At 38.5% G+C, this 19033-nt stretch overlaps 2 protein-coding genes across 2 annotated transcripts in view; one reads left to right on the forward strand and one right to left on the reverse strand.

Moving 5' to 3' along the window:
- Window positions 1-1297: 1297 nt before the first annotated feature.
- LOC113007966 (complement C1q-like protein 2) lies at window positions 1298-3262 on the reverse strand. Its single transcript, XM_026145056.2, has 3 exons — window positions 3000-3262; window positions 2779-2913; window positions 1298-2698 (listed from the first exon to the last, which is right to left on the reverse strand). Exons 1-3 carry the CDS (start codon window positions 3226-3228, stop codon window positions 2412-2414), a joined length of 651 nt encoding a protein of 216 aa, XP_026000841.1. The 5' UTR covers window positions 3229-3262; the 3' UTR covers window positions 1298-2411.
- An 11470-nt stretch (window positions 3263-14732) lies between these two features.
- The window catches only part of LOC113008504 (poliovirus receptor-like), a 77467-nt gene continuing 73166 nt past the window's right edge, over window positions 14733-19033 (forward strand). Inside the window, exons 1-4 of the mRNA XM_080290675.1 lie at window positions 14733-14912; window positions 16016-16357; window positions 16476-16778; window positions 17572-17665. Of these exons, the coding sequence (XP_080146801.1) occupies window positions 14798-14912; window positions 16016-16357; window positions 16476-16778; window positions 17572-17665 (854 nt within the window). The 5' untranslated portion in view covers window positions 14733-14797. The remainder of the gene's footprint in view (window positions 14913-16015; window positions 16358-16475; window positions 16779-17571; window positions 17666-19033) is intronic.

Genomic DNA, 19033 nt, shown 5'->3' on the forward strand with positions numbered 1-19033 from the left:
GGGCACATCTCTGGCTTCGAGCATGGCAGTTTCAATCATTCACATCCCTGTTTTTAGAAGAAGCAGGCAATGAGAAGAAAGTTTGCATTATCCCATACGGAAAAGAAATAGTAAAAACTTATATGATTTACTCATGAAAGTGGCCACTTTCTCATTACTTTCATACATTGTTTTAGTAAGTATCCAAAACATACAAGTTTCATTATATAATTTTTCAAGGGATCTTATATCTGTTTTCACACTTATATGCTTTTCATACAAGTTTCACACAAGACAGATACAAACTTTATAAGATTTATATAAATCTTTTCCATATGGGATGGGAAGAGGGACAAACATGTTGTTTCAGGGTCAGGATGAAATGCAACGCCCAGTATTAGATAAAATACAGAGTCTCTGAAACTGTAAATCAGACTTAGTGGAGTGGAGCCAAAGTATAGAACTATTACGGGCGACCGTGGCTCAGGGAGTTGGGAATCTGTAACCGGAAGGTCGCCGGTTCGATCCCTGGGCTCTCTGTCCTGGTCGTCTCTTAAACCTAACTGGACCATTGTGTGTGACCATAACATTATGTGTAAAAGTTATGTTATTATTATTATTATTAATTATTATTATTGCTTTCTGTTTCTTTTTCTAAGGACTTGGGACATGTACCAAAAGTTCTTGTATGATTGTAGTTTACTACTACTACTGATAATAATATGACAATATATTTTCTGCACTGGCATCAGATTCCTTGTCCTGATCAGGAGGAGTTTCACCTACATGGCCGCTATAACAGTTTTTGCCTAACTCGGGTTCCATTCACATTATATTGTGCATCTTCCAGTGACGAGTCCAGAGGAGAGCTGCCTCCATCCTCAAAGACCCCACACACACCCGACTGATCACACTGCTGCCCTCAGGACGAAGGTTTAGAAGTGTGAAATCCAGAACATCTCGACTCAACAACTCCTTCTTCCCCACTGCTATCAGACTCTTGAACAGCTGACCTATTTTAACAGTAACAATGATTTTTGCACATCAGGTCATCTCACTCACTTCTGTTGTGTTTTGTACGTGTTTTGGATTTTTTTTACGTGTTTCTGAGTTTTTACGTGCGTCTGAGTTTTTAGTGTTTTGGAGTTTGTACATGCTTCGGGGTTTGTACGTGCTTTGGAGTTTTTACGTGTTTTGAAGTTTGTATGTGCTTTGTCTCTAGGGGCCACTTGTAAATATACTTTTATTTATTCACTCCACATAAAATGTAACCATTAAAATATAAACACTTAAGCTAGACAGATAGTGGACAAAACCATTCAGACAAAATTAGTTTATTTCATAATAACCATTCAGACATTTTACAATGCAAATCACCAAAACTGTGTCTAGTTCTTAATTCATCCATTTCAATCTTATCTAATAAATAGGTACAATCTAAAAGAAAATTAAATACCAAAAACAAAATATTCTCGCACACAATCTTCCTCATAAATCCCAAACCAGATGTTGAGGTTATTTCTCAGACTGGTAGAACCAAAACTTAAATTAAATCTTGTCTTTTGCACAACCTTTACACCAAACACCAGGAACATTAAAGAAATAATTTTAAAACATTGGCATATCCTTCAAAGTGATCCAAACTTACCAGGGATTTTTAAAGAACCACTAATGATTAGAGAGGTAAAAACATTAGAGATATGCTTGACAAAGCTTTCCAGGACCCTAAAACTCCAGAAATAACCTTGATAAATCATAACCTACAAGATAATCTCAAATGTGGGTCTTGCATAAACTGTCAATACACAAAAAATCTAAAATGATTTAAACACCCTATTAGTGGCAAGCTCATTGGCATAAAGGGTTTTATGACTTGCAAAACTAAAAATGTAATCTAGATGACACAGTGCCCATGCAAAAGAAACATATAAGAGAAACATCCTGGCCTCTAAAAGAATGAATTAATGAACCCAGAAGTTTGATTAATAGAAATGATTTAACCAGTCCTGTTGCAAGACATTTTAATTAAATAATTCACCTTTATTTTTTATCGGCATTAAAGCCATTAAACCTAGTCAAAGAAGTGGCAATATTAATTTTATCAGAAAAAAAGAAGCATTCTGATATTTTGTTTGAATAGTTTACAGCCTACAGGTATGGATGAGGATTTATCTATTAATGAGTTTCTGTGAACTTTGATGGCTCTGATAACTTATCCAGGAGCTCATAAAAGATCCTTAAGAAACCACTGGTTTCTGAACTCTCCACTACTCAATAAACAAAATAAGGAATAATAATAATAATAATAATAATAATAATAATAATAATAAAACATTGAAAACTTTGAACTCCTTTGGAAAAAATTTGGAAAAAAGCATATATTTATCTTACCTCATAAGAAGTCATGCAAGCATATAACCATGTTGTTTACATTACAGTGTAAACAGAAGAAAACCACTAAAAGTATTATAGTTCATGCTGTCGTCATAGACAATCCTGTTCGCCTGGAGCTCCACATACACATTGTCTCCCACTTCGAGAGGGATGACCACAGCATTGCTACCCATGTCATTGGCATCACTTCCACTGGTATCCCAGACGGATGTCAGTCTTTTACCATTCTTCATGAGGCTTACAACGGAGTTGGGAACAGAGTTGAGGTTGTTAAACATTGAGAATCGAAAGAAGTACATTCCTTTGGTCATGGCTGTGAAAATCCCTGTCAAAAAATTAAAGCTGGTGAGATTTCACAGGTTTTCATGACTCCATGCAACACTTTCTCTGTTACAGAGATAATACCTGTTGAAGGATTGTAGCCACTGCCTGTGTTGGAGAAAATGTTCTTGTACCGCAGTGGAGTAGGACTGTCAAAAGGGCCAGTATTTCCAAAGCCAGAATCAAGGAGGGCTACAGAAAAGGCTACCTGAGGAATGCCTGAAAGCAACAAATTTAATAAGAATTTCCAGAACAAAATTACATTTCAATCTTACAATTAATCAAACCAGGTTGACTCATGTTACCTCCAATACGTTTCTGCAGATCCATGACTTCTTTTTCAGTTTTTTGAAGCTTGATCTCTAGAAGCGTTATTTTATCCGCAATGTTTGTGACTTTCTCTCCCACAGCTCCCAGGTCTTGAGTTATACGAGTGAAAGAGCAGACATCACAAATTTTGTCACAATCACTTTTAATCTGAGAATCACAAAGACAGCTGCCGATTGCCAGAATGAGGACTGCAAATGACTTCATCTTTGCACTTTTGTGCTCTGCTTCTCTGTTCAGAAGTCCTTGACTTTTATCTCTTCAGAGATGCAAAACAGGATGTGGCCAACTGTAAACATTAAAACAAGTTTTACTGGTCAGGTCATTAAATACATCAAATATTAGCTTTAACATCCTGGCCAATGTCAAAACACAAACTCCTCACAGTGCAATCTTTCCATCCAATGTTCAGCACACTGAAACATAGAGGCAAGGGAAAGAGCTGTAGGACACAGATTAGTGAGTGACAAAGCCATAATCCAGGACAAAACAACATTAGTACAAAGAAACAAATAAATATAAAAATAAGTTATGAAGTTATGAATGATCAGTGTTGGGACTAACGCGTTATTAAGTAACGCGTTACAGTAACTACGTTATTATTGTGGTAACAAGCACGGTAACTAGTTATTATTCCAAAATCAGGAATGGGTTAGTCGTTACTGGGATTTAGATAGGGTCGTTACTCGTTACTTCGTGTGGTGGCTATCGCGGAGCTTCCACAGATTCAGTAACATTAGCAAGTGGTGGAGGCCAGCAGGTGGAGGATGGAAAGGGGACGCAGAAGGAAAAGAGACCCGAGGCGGCCGCCGGTCCAAGTGTGAACTGAACTTCAGGTAAGAAGTTATGACCTGCAGTCTCTCTGGGTCAGATATGAACCAAGTTTAGGTGGAGTTTATTTTCGCTATTCTGACTTTTTCCACTGGTGTCAAGCCAGCCTCCAATTCGAGACTTGCAGTCAAGCCAGCCTCCAGTTTGTTTTACGTTCCCTGTGTATTCAAAGTATTACGGGAATGGATGTGGAAACCGGATTTCAAAATAAAAGCCAATTTCGAGTGAATTAACAGATATGTTAAGAACATAATAATGTATAATTTAGGCTTTTATTTTCTTTTTTTTTTTTACAAACTCTAATGTTAGATCTATATGACACAGCCTTGTACCCTAATTGTGCCCTGTCACTATCAAGGCCATCTTATTTTGGATTTCAAAGTAAAAGCCCTGTGAATCTTCATTTTTGAACTACTCTTTCAATGACTTAATAATGCTCTTAAAAGCAAAAGTCGTATTTCCAAATACTATTTGAACTTTATATCAACACTTTCCAACCACAGTCTTTTTCACAGTGATACCATATCAATATCAAGTCAGTCTGATTTTGCCTTTCATAGTAATGGCCCTTTGAAATTGCCGATATTTGACTTAATCTTCTAACGATTCAAAATGCTCTAAAATGAAAAATTCTTGTTTCCACAGGGTAAGTCCACTTTAGATCAACAGTATACAGCCCCACAGTGATACCATATCAATATCAAGTCATTCTGATTTTGCTCTCAAAAATAAAAGCCTTTTCAAATTGTCCATAATTGACCTAACTTTCAGTGATTTCAAAATGCTCTAAAATGGAAATTTCCTGTTTCCACAGGGTAATTCCACTCCAGATCAACAGTATACAGCCCCACAGTGATACCATATTAATATCAAGTCATTCTGATTATGCCTTCCAAAATAAAAGACTTTTTAAATTGTCCACAATGGACCTACCTTTCAGTGATTTCAAAATGCTCTAAAAATGAAAATTGCTGTTTCCACAGGGTAATTCCACTCCAGATCAACAGTATACAGCCCGACAGTGATACCATATCAATATCAAGTCATTCTGATTTTGCCTTCCAAAGTAAAAGCCTTTTCAAATTGTCCACAATTGACCTACCTTTCAGTGATTTCAAAATGCTCTAAAATGGCAAATTCCTGTTTCCACAGGGTAATTCCACCTTAGATCAACAGTATACAACCCCATAGTGATACCATATCAATATCAAGTCATTCTGATTATGCCTTCCAAAATAAAATACTTTTCAAATTGCCAAGATACGACCTACTCTTTTAAAGATTTCAAAATGCTCTAAAAATGAAAATTGCTGTTTCCACAGGATAATTTCACTTTAGGTCAACAGTATACAACCTCACGGTGTTACCATATCAATATCAAGTCATTCTGATTTTGCTTTCAAACATAAAAGCATTTTCAAATTGCCCATATACGACCTACTCTTTTAACGAATTCAAAATGCCACACCAGGTTGGTCTGATTTCTCATTTGTAAATGGTCTGTATTTGTATAGCGCTTTACTTGGTCCTAAGGACCCCAAAGCGCTTTACATATCCAGTCATCCACACATTCACACACTGGTGATGGCAAGCTACATTGTAGCCACAGCCACCCTGGGGCGCACTGACAGAGGCGAGGCTGCCGGACACTGGCGCCACCGGGCCCTCTGACCACCACCAGTAGGCAATGGGTGAAGTGTCTTGCCCAAGGACACAACGACCGAGACTGTCCAAGCCGGGGCTCGAACCGGCAACCTTCCAATTACAAGGCGAACTCCCAACTCTTGAGCCACGATCGCCCCAGCATTTGGCGTTTTTTTTTTTGTTTTTTTTTTTTTTTCTAAATGACATCAGAAACAGCAGTATGCGACATTACGTGATGGCAGAGCTTCAGTTCATCCTTTGTCATTTTTTTTTTTTTTAAATAAATAGGACAGGGGGAATGAATGAGAGAAAGAGGGGGAGAGAAAGAAAGAAAACCAAAGGGGAGAAGAGACGGTGAGAAGGGGGGGGAAGAGAGAGAAAAAAAAAAGAACTCCTGGGTCACCTGTATGGAGAAAAAAAAAAAAACAAACAAAAAAAACAAACAGAGGAGACAGCAAACAACAAAGAGCAACATAATAATAGGGAAAACAAAGCACCATCACAATAAACTAGCTAGTCATAGATATCAATATTTACTAAATAATAAACGATATTGTGCAGCACGCAAGATAGACAGCGCACAGTGTGCTTTGAGGCAGCAGCCAAGAAAGCTTTAGTCCGCGTCTGTGAATACCCATGTGTGCATACCTGTGTGGATCAGCATGCTTGCATTCCAAAGGTTTCTCCATGTAATGATCTGCTAGGGAGTGTGGGGGGGCCACAGCCCCGTCCTCCAGGGTGTGAAGTGGGTATGGAGGAGATCAAAACTCCAGACATCCAGAGGCCCCCAGAACACAAGAGACCATGGAAGACCAACAGAGGGGCAGCTGCGCCACTGTTCCAGTAAGAGCTGAGGAGAGTCCCAGATGAGGGCTCGCCCATGCAGCCGCGGAGCAGAAGTCAGGGGGAGTTGCAGTGACGCGCCCGTGAGCTCCGCCGGCCCCCAGCTGTGCCTGAGTGACCGAGCCCCAGGCCGAGAGGCCGGGGGCACCCCACCTCCAAAGGGGGCCCGAGCGATTTGGCGTTTTTTTGCTGGTTTGTCGGTAGCAGCTCCTGAAACGCAAGACTGCCACGCATCTGTTCGACCAACGCCAGTTGATCTAAACGCCAGTAGATCTGGAACACCGGCCGTGAGAAAGTGTTTTTTTTCCCGAAAGGTCAAGGCCCGCCGCTCGCACGCTCTGTCTGCGCATGCGCATCCCAACGACTGACCCCCTCCGTCCGCTCCCGGGAGGTTATAGTATGACGTGTTCTGACGTCACTCTCTCTCTCCCTGTCATTTATTTGGCTCGAAACACATATTAACAAATTGCTCAGTGATGAACAACTACTCAGATCATTTACCTAAGCAGTGCGCTTTGTCAAAACGAAGTGTGTGTTCATTACACTGACATTCTGTTCTGCAATTGTTATTTACTTGTATTTTATAATTTGACTTTACATACTGCTGGGTGGTTTGTAAAGTTTACAATAACTAGTATTATCATTAACTCTATCACAGAACTCTAGCAATACTATCCGGTTGTTCAGTCTGACGTCACTAGCCGTGTCTGGGTCTAAACTCCGCTGCAGGTCCATATATCAAACGATCATTATGGCATTACTGAGAGTTGAAAAACTGTCTAAAGTCTTTCATCTTTAATAAAATGATCAGCGTTCTGCTCTACCAGGTGTAACAATTGAGTTTAACATCCAGGCATCCATGAAAACGGAATTTATGACATTTAACGGAGTTAGAAGTTAGCAGGGAGTTAGCTCGCTAGCTTCTATCTAAATACAATATAGCATGTCCTGACTGCGGGGTTTTGGAAACAAATTAAAACGTACAGCTCTGTTATCACTTCCAACATAAATGAAGACAGAAAACTACACAGCAGTGACGTTTGTAGGGTTACTGAAGTTGGGCTAGCTGGTATATAATGATGTGCTACGTGACCGCTAGCGACACAGCTATGTTAGCATAATATAAACAAGCTAACTTTTTTTCCACTCGATAAAAGTTAACGTGAGTGTTCTCGGTGGTCAGAAACAAATGTAATCGCATGGCAGGATGCTGTAAAAGGACCAAACTTCAGCCAGGAGAACAACTGAGATAATCCATCCACAATACGAGGTTAGTCATTCATATACTGTTGCATGGGCTGGGCTGTAGTTACATCCTAAGGTTTTAAAAACTGAGCTTAAATAAATGATTAGTGGTAATAAAAGACGAGGGAGGTCAACAGGGATCACTGACTGTTTTAGGAGCTTTTTGAGATCAAATAGAAGAAAATACATAGCATTAAACATGTTAACAACACAAAAGCCATATTAAACGCAGACTACTTTAGACCCGGAAGTAGGATTCGTCGCGTCATCACTGAACAACCGGATTGGAAGCACTGGGAATAAGGTGAAGAATCATACTGCTTACTCAGGCAATCCATCAAAGAAAGATTTAGACAATATGTACAAAAATTAAGCACAAGACAGAAAAACAGCTAACAAAATAAGACAAGGAGGAAGACACAACTGAAATGGAAATATGGTCACCTACCAATCAAAGTACAGAAAGCTCATATGAGGTTATAAATATATAAGACTGAAGGACTTTTCGTGGGTAAAGACAAAGTTCCTCTAACATCTCCTCCCATGTCATACTGGACACAACTCAAGATGCTGTTCTCTTTGTTCTCTTTGAACTTTAAATTAAACTTGCGCTTCATCTTAATTAGTCAATCATGTGCTTAATTATTATGTGCTACTGAGAGCCACAGGTATGATCAAATTTCTTTTATAACAAGAAAAACAACAACAACAACAAAACATGTTGTTGTTTAACTCTACCTCAAAAGACAACACAGGTGTAACAGATGAAATGGTCATAGCTCAATATATATAGAAAATACTTTTATGAAGAGGTTTCTGTATAAAATTAGTAGTAAATTAATTTATCCGGCTTATTGCCACTACCTACTTTTGAGATATTCAGACACTGTTAAATTGCACACACCGTTGTGTAGACCACTTTTATCAGTTGTGCTGAGTGCTAAAAATAATTGTAGGTAACTCGTGATTTATTTTTTCATGGAAAAAAAATCAGCTGATCAACATCAAATATCAGCTTGGTAAGTAAACCCAGGTTTACCTTAACTAGGTACTCACATGAAAGTGGTGGCAATGGCAACATCTGATTCACAGTCACATTGATCGGTGCACCAGAAGCTGAGTGGAGGATTTTAAATATGAACAGTAAACTAGAATACTACAAAGTTATGAACATTTCACACACATGATTCAGGATGCAAGTAAAATTTCTGCTGCAGATAAATCAGAGATGTGAGAGAACAAACTCCATACTGTAGTTTAGTGTCAAAAATGCTGGAGCTGCTGTGCTCACAGACAGCTGCATGCTTGAGCTAAAGAGGCTATAATAGCTCTCTTTCATTTCCTCTGATGTGTTCTCATGCAGTTCCTGCATGTCCATGTCTCTTTGTAACTGCATGGTTCATCAGCTTAGAAGTGATCATAGATGGAATTCAGGTTCTCCATATACTGACTCCTCCGCTTGTTATTTTTCCAATGAGCAGTGCGACCCTGTGGTTGATGGAGTTCCAACTATAAAGCTAGAAAGTGCAAAAACAAAACATGAGAGAAATTAGACCAGAGACATGTGAGAGTGTTACAGAGAGTTTTACAGATGACAGAGATCTTCTGCCCTCCTCTGACTCAGAAGGCATCTCACTGCAGACTGGACCTTGAGTCCGTTTCTTCATCATAATTTTTCTTCAGAGAAAATGCAGTGACCAGTAATAAAACCCCTCATCTTAGTACTGTGGAGGTGTTTTAGGGACATTATAAGATCAGTGTAGGTTCATAAAGAGATTTTAAATCGTACAGTGACCACATGAAATGCAAAACATTTTGAGAATTTGTGGTGTTTTAGCACAACAGTAAAATCTTTGCATATGGTGTGTTTGCTGTAACTCGTTAACATGCCAATGCTGTTTGAAACTATTATGCAAACATGATAACTGTTTTTTCTACTGCATGAAGAAACATACCTCATCAAAAGCACAAAGGGCTGGTTCAGCCCTTGTAGGTTAGCATTAGTTTGCAGTACTGACAGAAGTAGTGAACAAATTGTATGATTTCTTTTATTTTGTTACCTGAAAAAAAACCACACATTTTATTTGTTAACATTATCTTGCAATTTGAATTTTATTTTTTTAAATCGTGTATTAAAGACATCATAGACACAATTTTTTTCAGTATCCAATATCCAGGTCTGTGAGCAGCATGGTATGAGCTCCTCAAACTAAGTTGCATTTAACTATTCTTTTTTATCTGATGCAATTTTCAGATGTTTCAAAACCTAGACATATATTTCCTTATGTACATAAAATAATTGTAGTTTAGAGTAAAGCAACACTTTATATGCAGGCAGACACAATAGAAAATGATCACTGATAAAAATACTGACAAAAGTTCAACAGCAGGATAGAAAAAAAGCACATTGATGCGTTTATTAGAAAGTTAAAAGTTTTTACTCCCCTGCAGAGGAAGAAAACTAGCATGATCCCACATAGAAGGAATCCAATTGCAGATGGGAGTATATATAAAAAATACTTTGATGAAATGGATTCTGCATAAACAAGCAGCCAATTAATTTTAATTGCTTATTGTTTACTGGAAGTCATTATAACTGTTTTTTTTATTCTACCCAAGTTTGAGGTTCTCACACAGTCAAATTCTATGTAATGCTGTGTAGTCCATCTAGGCCACTTATGATACATGTATAAAGTCCTTCATCCTCAGGTTGAGCACTAAAAATAATTATCTCACTGGGTAACTCGTGATTTATTTTCAGTTTGTAAAATGAAAAATTTGAAGAGGTGTGATTCAGCACAACGGAATATTGGAAAGCAGATCTGCCGTTGCTCCAGGAGATTTGTTTTGCATTTATGTTGGATATGTTGCAAGTCAACGTCACTGAGCCTCCTCTGAACACCAAGATAGACCTGTGGTCTTCTTCAGGCTTCTCTAAAGTTTAAATGGAAAAAATAAATTAAAAACAAGGTATCTATTTAATCTGGATAAAAAGATGATTCACAAACACAAGTGTGCTCTGTACCTGCAAAGACATGGCACATCACTAAAAGCTGAATGAAGAGCAGTGCTGCTTTGTGTGTTGTTCATCTTATGTGGAATGAAACATGAACTTAGGTTGCATGCAGTGTTTCAATGTAACAACAAATTGTAATAAATGAAGTAAATAAAGGGCTGTTCTTCATGTTATAAATGAAAATAAAATAACATGCCTTAAAACTGTGGTGGCATAGATTAACACCCTTTACCCACTTCACAGTTGTGACCATGTTGCATACTTAATCAGTATAGTGTCTATAAAAACTTTTGTAGACAATTGTTTTGTTTTATTTTTTATTTTGCTCACACCTAAAGACTAAATGTGACACAGTGCATGCAACAAAATTGCAATTTTACCCTGTCATTAGTGAGTAACAAAAACAACAACAACGCTGTCATGAAATAATGCTTCATCTAAAAAAATAAATAAATCTGCTGTTAAAAATGCTCATCAGAACTCTACTTTTCCTTTTAGAGGCATGTATGAATATTCATTTACAATTGGCTGTTACATTTAAAGATAGGTTAGATCAGTAACGGAAGTCCCTTCAACAAGTGGAACTTACAAAGAGTTTCTCTTGGCAATGCAAATGCGTTTGGCGCAGCAGGGCATTCAGATCAGATGAACTAAGTGAACAGCACTACCTGTATTTCTTGTGTGGGTCACCAAGAACAATCTCTCCAACAGGAGATTGAGAGACCAGTGACGGACTGCTAGATCGGCTGTGAAACTGACATGCAGTTGTTCGCACTAAAGGAATACTACCATCATTTCATTGCTACCATATTGCGCCAGCTGTGGTCTCAAGGCTCTCCCTGATAACAGACGGTGTTTAGACTGTTCCTTCCTATTATAAGTCCAAGTCCACCTGGGTCGGCTGGAAGACTGTTTACTTAGCCTGGCTGGGCGAAGGATACTCTAACTCAGGACACACACACACGCATACACATACACATACACTGATACACACTCATCCCCCTCCCTTTCCAAACGCCTTCGATGCGTGTCCCCTCCCGGGCCAGATGGCAGGTCGACTGGATTGGCGCAGACATGCTGCAGGACCGGATGCGCTGTCTACACCGGCTCTCTCTTACACTTTACCCACCTGTTGCTTATGTTGTGTTTCTGTGGTGTATTGACTGTCATGTGCTTTTTGTGCTTGGGTGTTTTTTTTCTGTTCTCAAACTGTTCTCCCATTAGGAGCTCATTCTCAGTGGAGTTTTTTTTCTCCTCCTCTCACCTCATGTTGTGTATTTTCATTGTTTTTTCCCTATCAGCCTACCTCTCTGACATGTCTCCCCAATGTGATGTTTTTGTAAAGTATGTCTGGTCAGATGGTTCCTTTGTAAGTGCACATGCCCCATTTACTGGGCTGCCTGCTGTAACCCACAATTTCCTTCGGGATTAATAAAGTATTTCTGATTCTGATTCTGATGAACAAGGATTTGGCCTATTGTGTTTAAAAATACCCAATATTATTTCACTGCTTTTGTTGGAGTGCCACCTTTTGGTACATTTGAGAATTGTTGAGAATTTATTCTTACACAGCAAGTAGAATGGTTGAAGCCAGTTCTATTCACCTTTATTCCTTCCATTTTTAAAAAAATGTTGTTTATTTTCACAGAAATCGCACCACATCTAACCTTCATTTACCATCACCCTGTGTATAAAATAAGTCACATCTTCTGCAGTTCAGTCTCTGGATGTAAAATTCTCTTTCGACTGGGGATAATCTTTGGAGTATCCACTTTTAAACAGACACCATTCTGTAGTTTTATTAGGGTCTGATCAGAGCATGGAGTTGAAAGTGGTTCTGTTAAATTGATTAATAAAGACCATTTAAAACAAACACAAAGCTTACAACGAAACAACAACTTCATATCTTGCAATGGTCAAAAATAACAAGCACATGATTCTGTGAGTCACATGCTGCACTTTTCACTTCATAGACCACGTCAATGGTGTTGCTCTCAATTGCAGTTATACTAAAGTCCAGGTAAATTGCATGACGGCTGGTTTAAATGTAATATTTGAGGCCTTTGTTTTCCATTACTTGCATGGTTTACATATTGGAGCAATGCTTTGTACCTTTGTCCACTGACCTCACTGGTCATTTTCAGGGGTTTACACCAGGGGCGGAGCGTGGGGGTGGCTTATTGGGCTTAAGCCCGGGTTGTTTTGTCAGAAGCCCGGGGTCTTTTGGAGTGTAATTTTTTCATAGTTAGATGCCTGGCTGACAACTGTATAAAACAAAAAGTACACACAATATTCGAAGCACATAGTGCACACTGTGGGAATTTACGACTGTGCGTGAATCCCCCCTGATATTGGTATGATCCGAGCTCAGGCACTAAGCGACTGAGCGAGGGGGCGGGGCAGCTGCTGCCTGTGAGTGCGCTGTTGGAGAAACGGAGCCAGCCATACTAAGGAGAGCTAAAGTTTGACCAGGTACCAAAGCAAATCATTCGTACTGTACAAATAATGTAAATATGACGGTGAATCATGAAAGATTGATATCAAACTGATCACTTGACCCATATTACGTTACTTGCTCTTCAAGTGAATCAACAAATGGCGAAATGAAAAGCCGAACAAATGCGAGTCTTAGCTTACGTGTGTTTATTTCATATTTTCAGTTCTTACCCTCCCCGACTAAATCGGTTTCAGTTATGTACTGAAATATAAGAATGGACATTAGAGGGTTCTTTCAAAGAAAAAACTCAGGTAAATGTTATTTTATATATTATGCTTTGTATGTTGTTCAGTATATTTCTATGCAAAACAAGAGGGATTTCAGTACACAGCAGGATATTTACATTTGTAACCAGATATTTACATACACTTTAGGGAGAAAACATAAAACATTTTTACTGTACAACATCAATTTAGAGTAAACTTTTGTTTTAGATAAATATTGAAATATATTTTGAATTAGTTAAATGTCAGAATAAAGAGAGACAGAGCTGTCTATTTTTATCACTTTCATCAAATGTAGGAGTACATATACACTAAGTTTATTGTTAATAATTAAGAAAACTCCAGACGATTCCATTATGAGCTGAAGAAGCTTCTGATAGGTTAGTAGAGTCCATGTGAGTAAATTGGTGGCACACCTGTGGATGCATATAAGGCAAAACACAGAGCCTGTTTCTGTGACATGGGAAAATCAAGAGATGTCAACCAAAACACCAGGAAAAGAACTGTGGAGCTCCATAAGTGTGGCTCAGTTTGAATACAATTTGGTGCCATTTGCAATTAAAAAATACAGACAGTTTCTCTCTTTACTCTTAAAGTTAACAAATATGTTTTTTATATTTATCAATCTAAAAAAATAAACATTTAGTCTGATTTGATGTTACAATTAAAAAAGTGTTTTTATCTGAAGAGTTTGTAAATATCTGTATATTTGATGATTGTCAGCACAAAGAGAGAGAGAGAGGAACAGAGAGGGAGAGAGAGGAGAATGAGGACAGAACAGATGAACAAGAGCAGGTGAGACACACATGTTAGTCAAATGGTCGTTTACCAAAAGTATCGCCATATCATAGGTCCTCATGTATCTAGTACCTAGTGTTTCTTTTTAGGTTTGTTATTTTTCAAATTCTGTATTTATTAAGTTATGCAGGCTTGTTTGCACAACAAGGCTACATAAGTATATAAACTTTTCTCAGTCTAAATAGTGTACTTTGGTAGAATTAAAAAAAATAAGTGTAGTGCAGGTCTATGATGATTTTTAGTGCTAGTATCATCTAGTTCTGATTCTGGTTCTGTCTTGGTTAAATCCCAAGTAGTCCTGACTTTGAACTGTTGTAGTCCTGTTTTAATTCTGGATCAGTTCTGGGTCTGGTTGAATTGGGGTTTAGTCCTCATGTCTTGATACAGCCCTGACCTTGTTCTGCCTTGCTGCTTAATTAAAAAAACTAGTTTAAGGTGTCCTGCACATGTGATATATATATATTTTTGAGCAAAAGTCAAAACAGAGCCAATTAATCTTTCAGTCATTTCTAGCCCCCCCCCCCCAAAAAAAATAAATAAATCCCACATGCATACTACTCTTTTGGGCTAAGCCCCTGGCTCCGCCTCTGGTTTACACGAATATGTATTTCGTTTACCGACCTAACAACGTTTTTTTCCCCAGACTTTGGAACGTTCTTATAACTTTAAGATTTGCGGATGGATGAAGCTGCCTTCTTTTGTGCCAATTACTGCCACCGTTTCCCTTTACGATGTGACTCCATGACACGTATGCTTCTGATGATAGTGCTTCTGATGAGTACAGACGCTGAAGGTACGTGGATTATCCTTTATTGCTGTTGCTTTGGTCGAAGGTAGAATAGAAAACGTCTTACATCTCTTATTTTAAATAAGAAGAAAACCCCTTTTTTTTAGTGAGCTGCCCGCGATCACCTTCGTTTTGGTATTTAATTTCTTCACTGTAGGTGATCACTTCGAGTTTCTACGCTAAACATCAATTGTAAATTATTATGTTTTAAAAATGTTTTTAAAAAATGTAAAAGTGTAGGATTGAGAGTCGTGTTTTGTTTTTATAACCCACTCCTGGCTAAGTACTCATCAGTAACTGTTTTTGATATGGGCGAGACGGACGGTTGCCCAGGGCGGCATCACGGGCATCGGCAAAAAAGTTGCTCGTACTCTGCCCCGACATCATGCCAGCGCATTTTGAGGATGGCATAGACACTGATCGGTGTTCTTACGGCCATTTGCTGGGAGTACGGGCGCCCTCCGTTTGCGAGGCGCGCCCGCTGCTTGCGACACAGGGAGGAGAGGACGGGGATTCTCTGGCTGACTGGAGCAGCATCTAATAACCAACTCGCAAAATAAAACAAAATAAAAACAAAACAACAAACACGAAAACACCAGACATCATGATACAGACTTATAATTTGCACCGATGTTTTTTTTTCGAAATTCTATACGCGAAAAGTGAGCGCGAGAGCCCTCGGTGCGCCTTCTTGCTGCTGCAGTCAAAGTAAACTTTATTGTCATCTCCGCTACATACAGTCCAGTATATAGAGAGACGAGACGACGAGGCTTCAGTTACACCAGTGCAAATAAACAAACAATAAATATAAGAAGAGTAAGAAAATAAATATTCACTTTAGGACTCGGGGTAAAGGGATCAATAACAATTTAAAATTTATAATTTACAGTTTGATGATTTAAAGTTTCACACACAACCTGTCGACAGGGGAGGGCTGCTTCCAAATAGAGCACATTTCATTCATAATGGGAGGGAGGTATTATCCATGATTGTCCTTATTTTGCACATCTGCCTCTCAGACACCACCCTTAACCCCCCACCCCCACCCCAACACACACACACACACACATACATTATTCATTAAATTTTTGTGTGAATGCTCTTTACAGCTCTCCGGGTGATTGGTGGAAATGTGAAAGTGGTTCAAGGAGGTACCGCTATGTTATCGTGTTATGTCATGGATACCAATGATGACCTGACACAGATTACCTGGCAGAGGAGGACGAGAGAAAAACCTCACAATGACAATTTTCTAACTATCCTACCCAGAGATGGACCACAGTTTGTCAGTGAACGTGATGATCGATTTAAATATATTGGGAATTTTAATGACAAAAATGCAACTCTCCAGTTATCCAATGTTGCCCTGAAGGATGAAGGCAGCTACACGTGCATCTTCACCTTGTTTCCCAGTGGAAATCAGAAGACAGAAATACCTCTAAACTTGCTTGGTATACTAAACTTTTGTTTATCTTTATTTTAAAATACTCTTGTGTTTGTATGTGAGAAACAGTTATTGTCACCATCTGTCTTGCATGTTCATTTAAATTAGTGCTGTAACTCTCCTAGTGCCTCCTTTCACAAGCATCAAGGACAATCTTCCCACTTTGGGCACAGAAGAGGTTTTATTTGCTACCTGCACGGCTGCTGGATCGAAGCCTCCTGCAGAGGTGAGGTGGCTCACTGGTGCTTTGGGAGACAAAGTGAGGACGACAACAAATTCCACACAGTATGACAATGGCACGACTACCACAGTCAGCTCTCTGTTTGGTGTTCCTATGAGAGAGATTAACGGTCACCAGGTCCAGTGTGTCATCAGTGGTGACTTCCTGTCTAAAGTTGAAAGTCTGCCCTTCACTATACAGATCTACTGTGAGTATCAGTTGCTGATGTAGTTTATTTATTTATTTTTTTTATCCATGGTTGATGCATTTGTTATATTTTTTCTTGGAAATCTCTGAAAATTAGCCAGTGGACGCATCAGTCGCAATGCATGAACAGACTCAAGCGCAGGACTCTGTTAGTGAAACAGTTGTACAGTTTATTTATAACAGACAGAATACCTAGGACACTACTAAGGGACTGATAGATATAATCTGTTGCTGAATTCTGAAAACGCTAAAAGCTTTATGTGTAGTAAAGACAAAACATTCCATGTACCAAACTTTGGTTCGACTCCTTACATAATTAAATAAAACAGAGGCAGTTTTACTTTGATGTTTGACAAAACCCTCAAGGAAATGACTAAAACTAAGAAAGTGGACCTAAATGTTTGTTACTGGAAAGAGGATCAAGTCCTATCCAGATACTTTGTTTTGTTTTTCCTCTTTATTCTCGAGTGTGTGCTTTTTTGTTTTTTTAAATGAATGGGAGTGAAACATCCCAAATCTCATGACTTTGCCTCCTGTTTGTCACATTGTAGCATGTTGTCACAATAGATGGGAAAATTCTTTCTGAAAGACAAAAACATCTAGACTGATTAAAAAAAAGACCATTGTTATTGCTAAAGACTGAATCATGGCCTGAACCACACAACATCAGCCTCAGTCCCAAAAGTTTGTCGAGTTTGGATTCAAGATGTAGGAAACATTGGCGAAACATTATTTTCATGTTATTACTGTGTCCTCAGTTCAGGATTAACACAGCTGTCTTTCTGCTCTTGCAGTCTCTCCCACAGAAGTGAACATCAGAGAAAAATTTGAGGACTCATTTGAGTGTGTGACAGAAGCCAATCCAAGTGCAAATTTTACATGGAGCAGGTAAAGTAGCTTGAATAACAGTTTCAGCTGAAACATTCATTTCATTGGTTCTTTTTGTTTGTCTCAAGTGACCTGTGCTGAGCCATGAAAAAAAAAAGAGCGGTATAGAGTGTTTTTATATGGTTAACAAAGTTTGTGAGGTTTTGTTCATATATAATTTCTCAAATTTCATTCCCAGTAGTCCTATCTGAACTACCATAGCCAGTGGCGTGTCTAGAAAATTTTTGTTGGGGGGGCCAGGTAGGGGCACAGATTTGGAGAAGGGTGGCAGATTTAATTGGCAGATAATGTTTTAAAAAAAAATTCTACCAACCGTTAACCATAATTCAATAATCCTATAAACCTAATAACCAAATGCACTTTTAACTCTTATTAGAATGAGATTTTAACCACTACGGTGCAAAGTTTTTAGATACTGCGTTGATAAAGTACAAGAGATACAATCAGTGCTTTGTCAGTGTTTACTCAGCAGTCAAGGACAGCAATATTTGCATAGTATTTTTACTGACATATAGTGCACATATGTTTTGGGCAAAAACATTTTTGAAAATTAAAATACGAACATTTGTAACAAACAATTGACAAATTAGCCAATGCCAATGCAAAACTTTATCTGCCTGTTAAAAAAAGAAGATAATCTTCTCACAAACTGGTGTTTGATTTTGAAACAGGAAAAAAGTGGGGAAACAACTGAAAAGACTAACATTTGAATGAAACCTGAAAGCAAGTAAATACTTTCTATGCTGCCTTATCGTAAACTTTGGTAATATTGATAAAGAACAACACTGGCTGATGATAAAATACAGTCAGCTGGCATGGTGACACTGCCAGTATTAACCTGCAGGGCTGGACTGGGACAAAAAAATTGGGCATTTTTACTACAGACCGACCCACCAGGTAGTAAAGCCATAAAGACTTTGACTGAAAACAAACCCTGTTGTGACAGTGATGTACAGTCTTGTTGGTATATGTATGATTTCTATACATTTTACGTCAGATAAAAACTTTGGTTGTAAGATTTAGATAATTATTTAATAAAAACTAGGTATTTTAAATGAGAATAAGAAAGAAAAGTATTTCTTTGTGCCCACCTTTCCCTGTTAATGCCCTACCTGGCCCCCTGGCAAAACTTTGCTAGACCCGCCCCTGCACAGTTACCAGCTGTCTGCTACATAAAAAAGGATCCTGGTGTTATTTATCTCTCAGAAACAGTTGATAACTTCAACTCATTCATGTCACCTAAAAGGTAAACCTGTTTCTCCATCACCTGTTCAGCTCTGATGGTTCAGTAAGGACATCTCCTGGTTTCATCTTCATGTTTCCCTCTCACCACATATCTAAACAGACATCATGACCAGCAGCTTTACA

Source organism: Astatotilapia calliptera, chromosome 16 (assembly GCF_964374335.1).
Source record: "Astatotilapia calliptera chromosome 16, fAstCal68.1, whole genome shotgun sequence".
Lineage (NCBI taxonomy): Eukaryota > Metazoa > Chordata > Actinopteri > Cichliformes > Cichlidae > Astatotilapia > Astatotilapia calliptera.

Bases quoted from the DNA above. Each gene is read 5' to 3' on its own strand.
- LOC113007966 (XM_026145056.2), bottom strand. From the start codon at position 3,228: ATGAAGTCATTTGCAGTCCTCATTCTGGCAATCGGCAGCTGTCTTTGT. The intron at 2,914-2,999 runs GTAACATGAGTC...TGTTGCTTTCAG, and splicing joins TCTGCAGAAACGTATTGGAG to GCATTCCTCAGGTAGCCTTT. The intron at 2,699-2,778 runs GTATTATCTCTG...ATTTTTTGACAG, and splicing joins TGGCTACAATCCTTCAACAG to GGATTTTCACAGCCATGACC.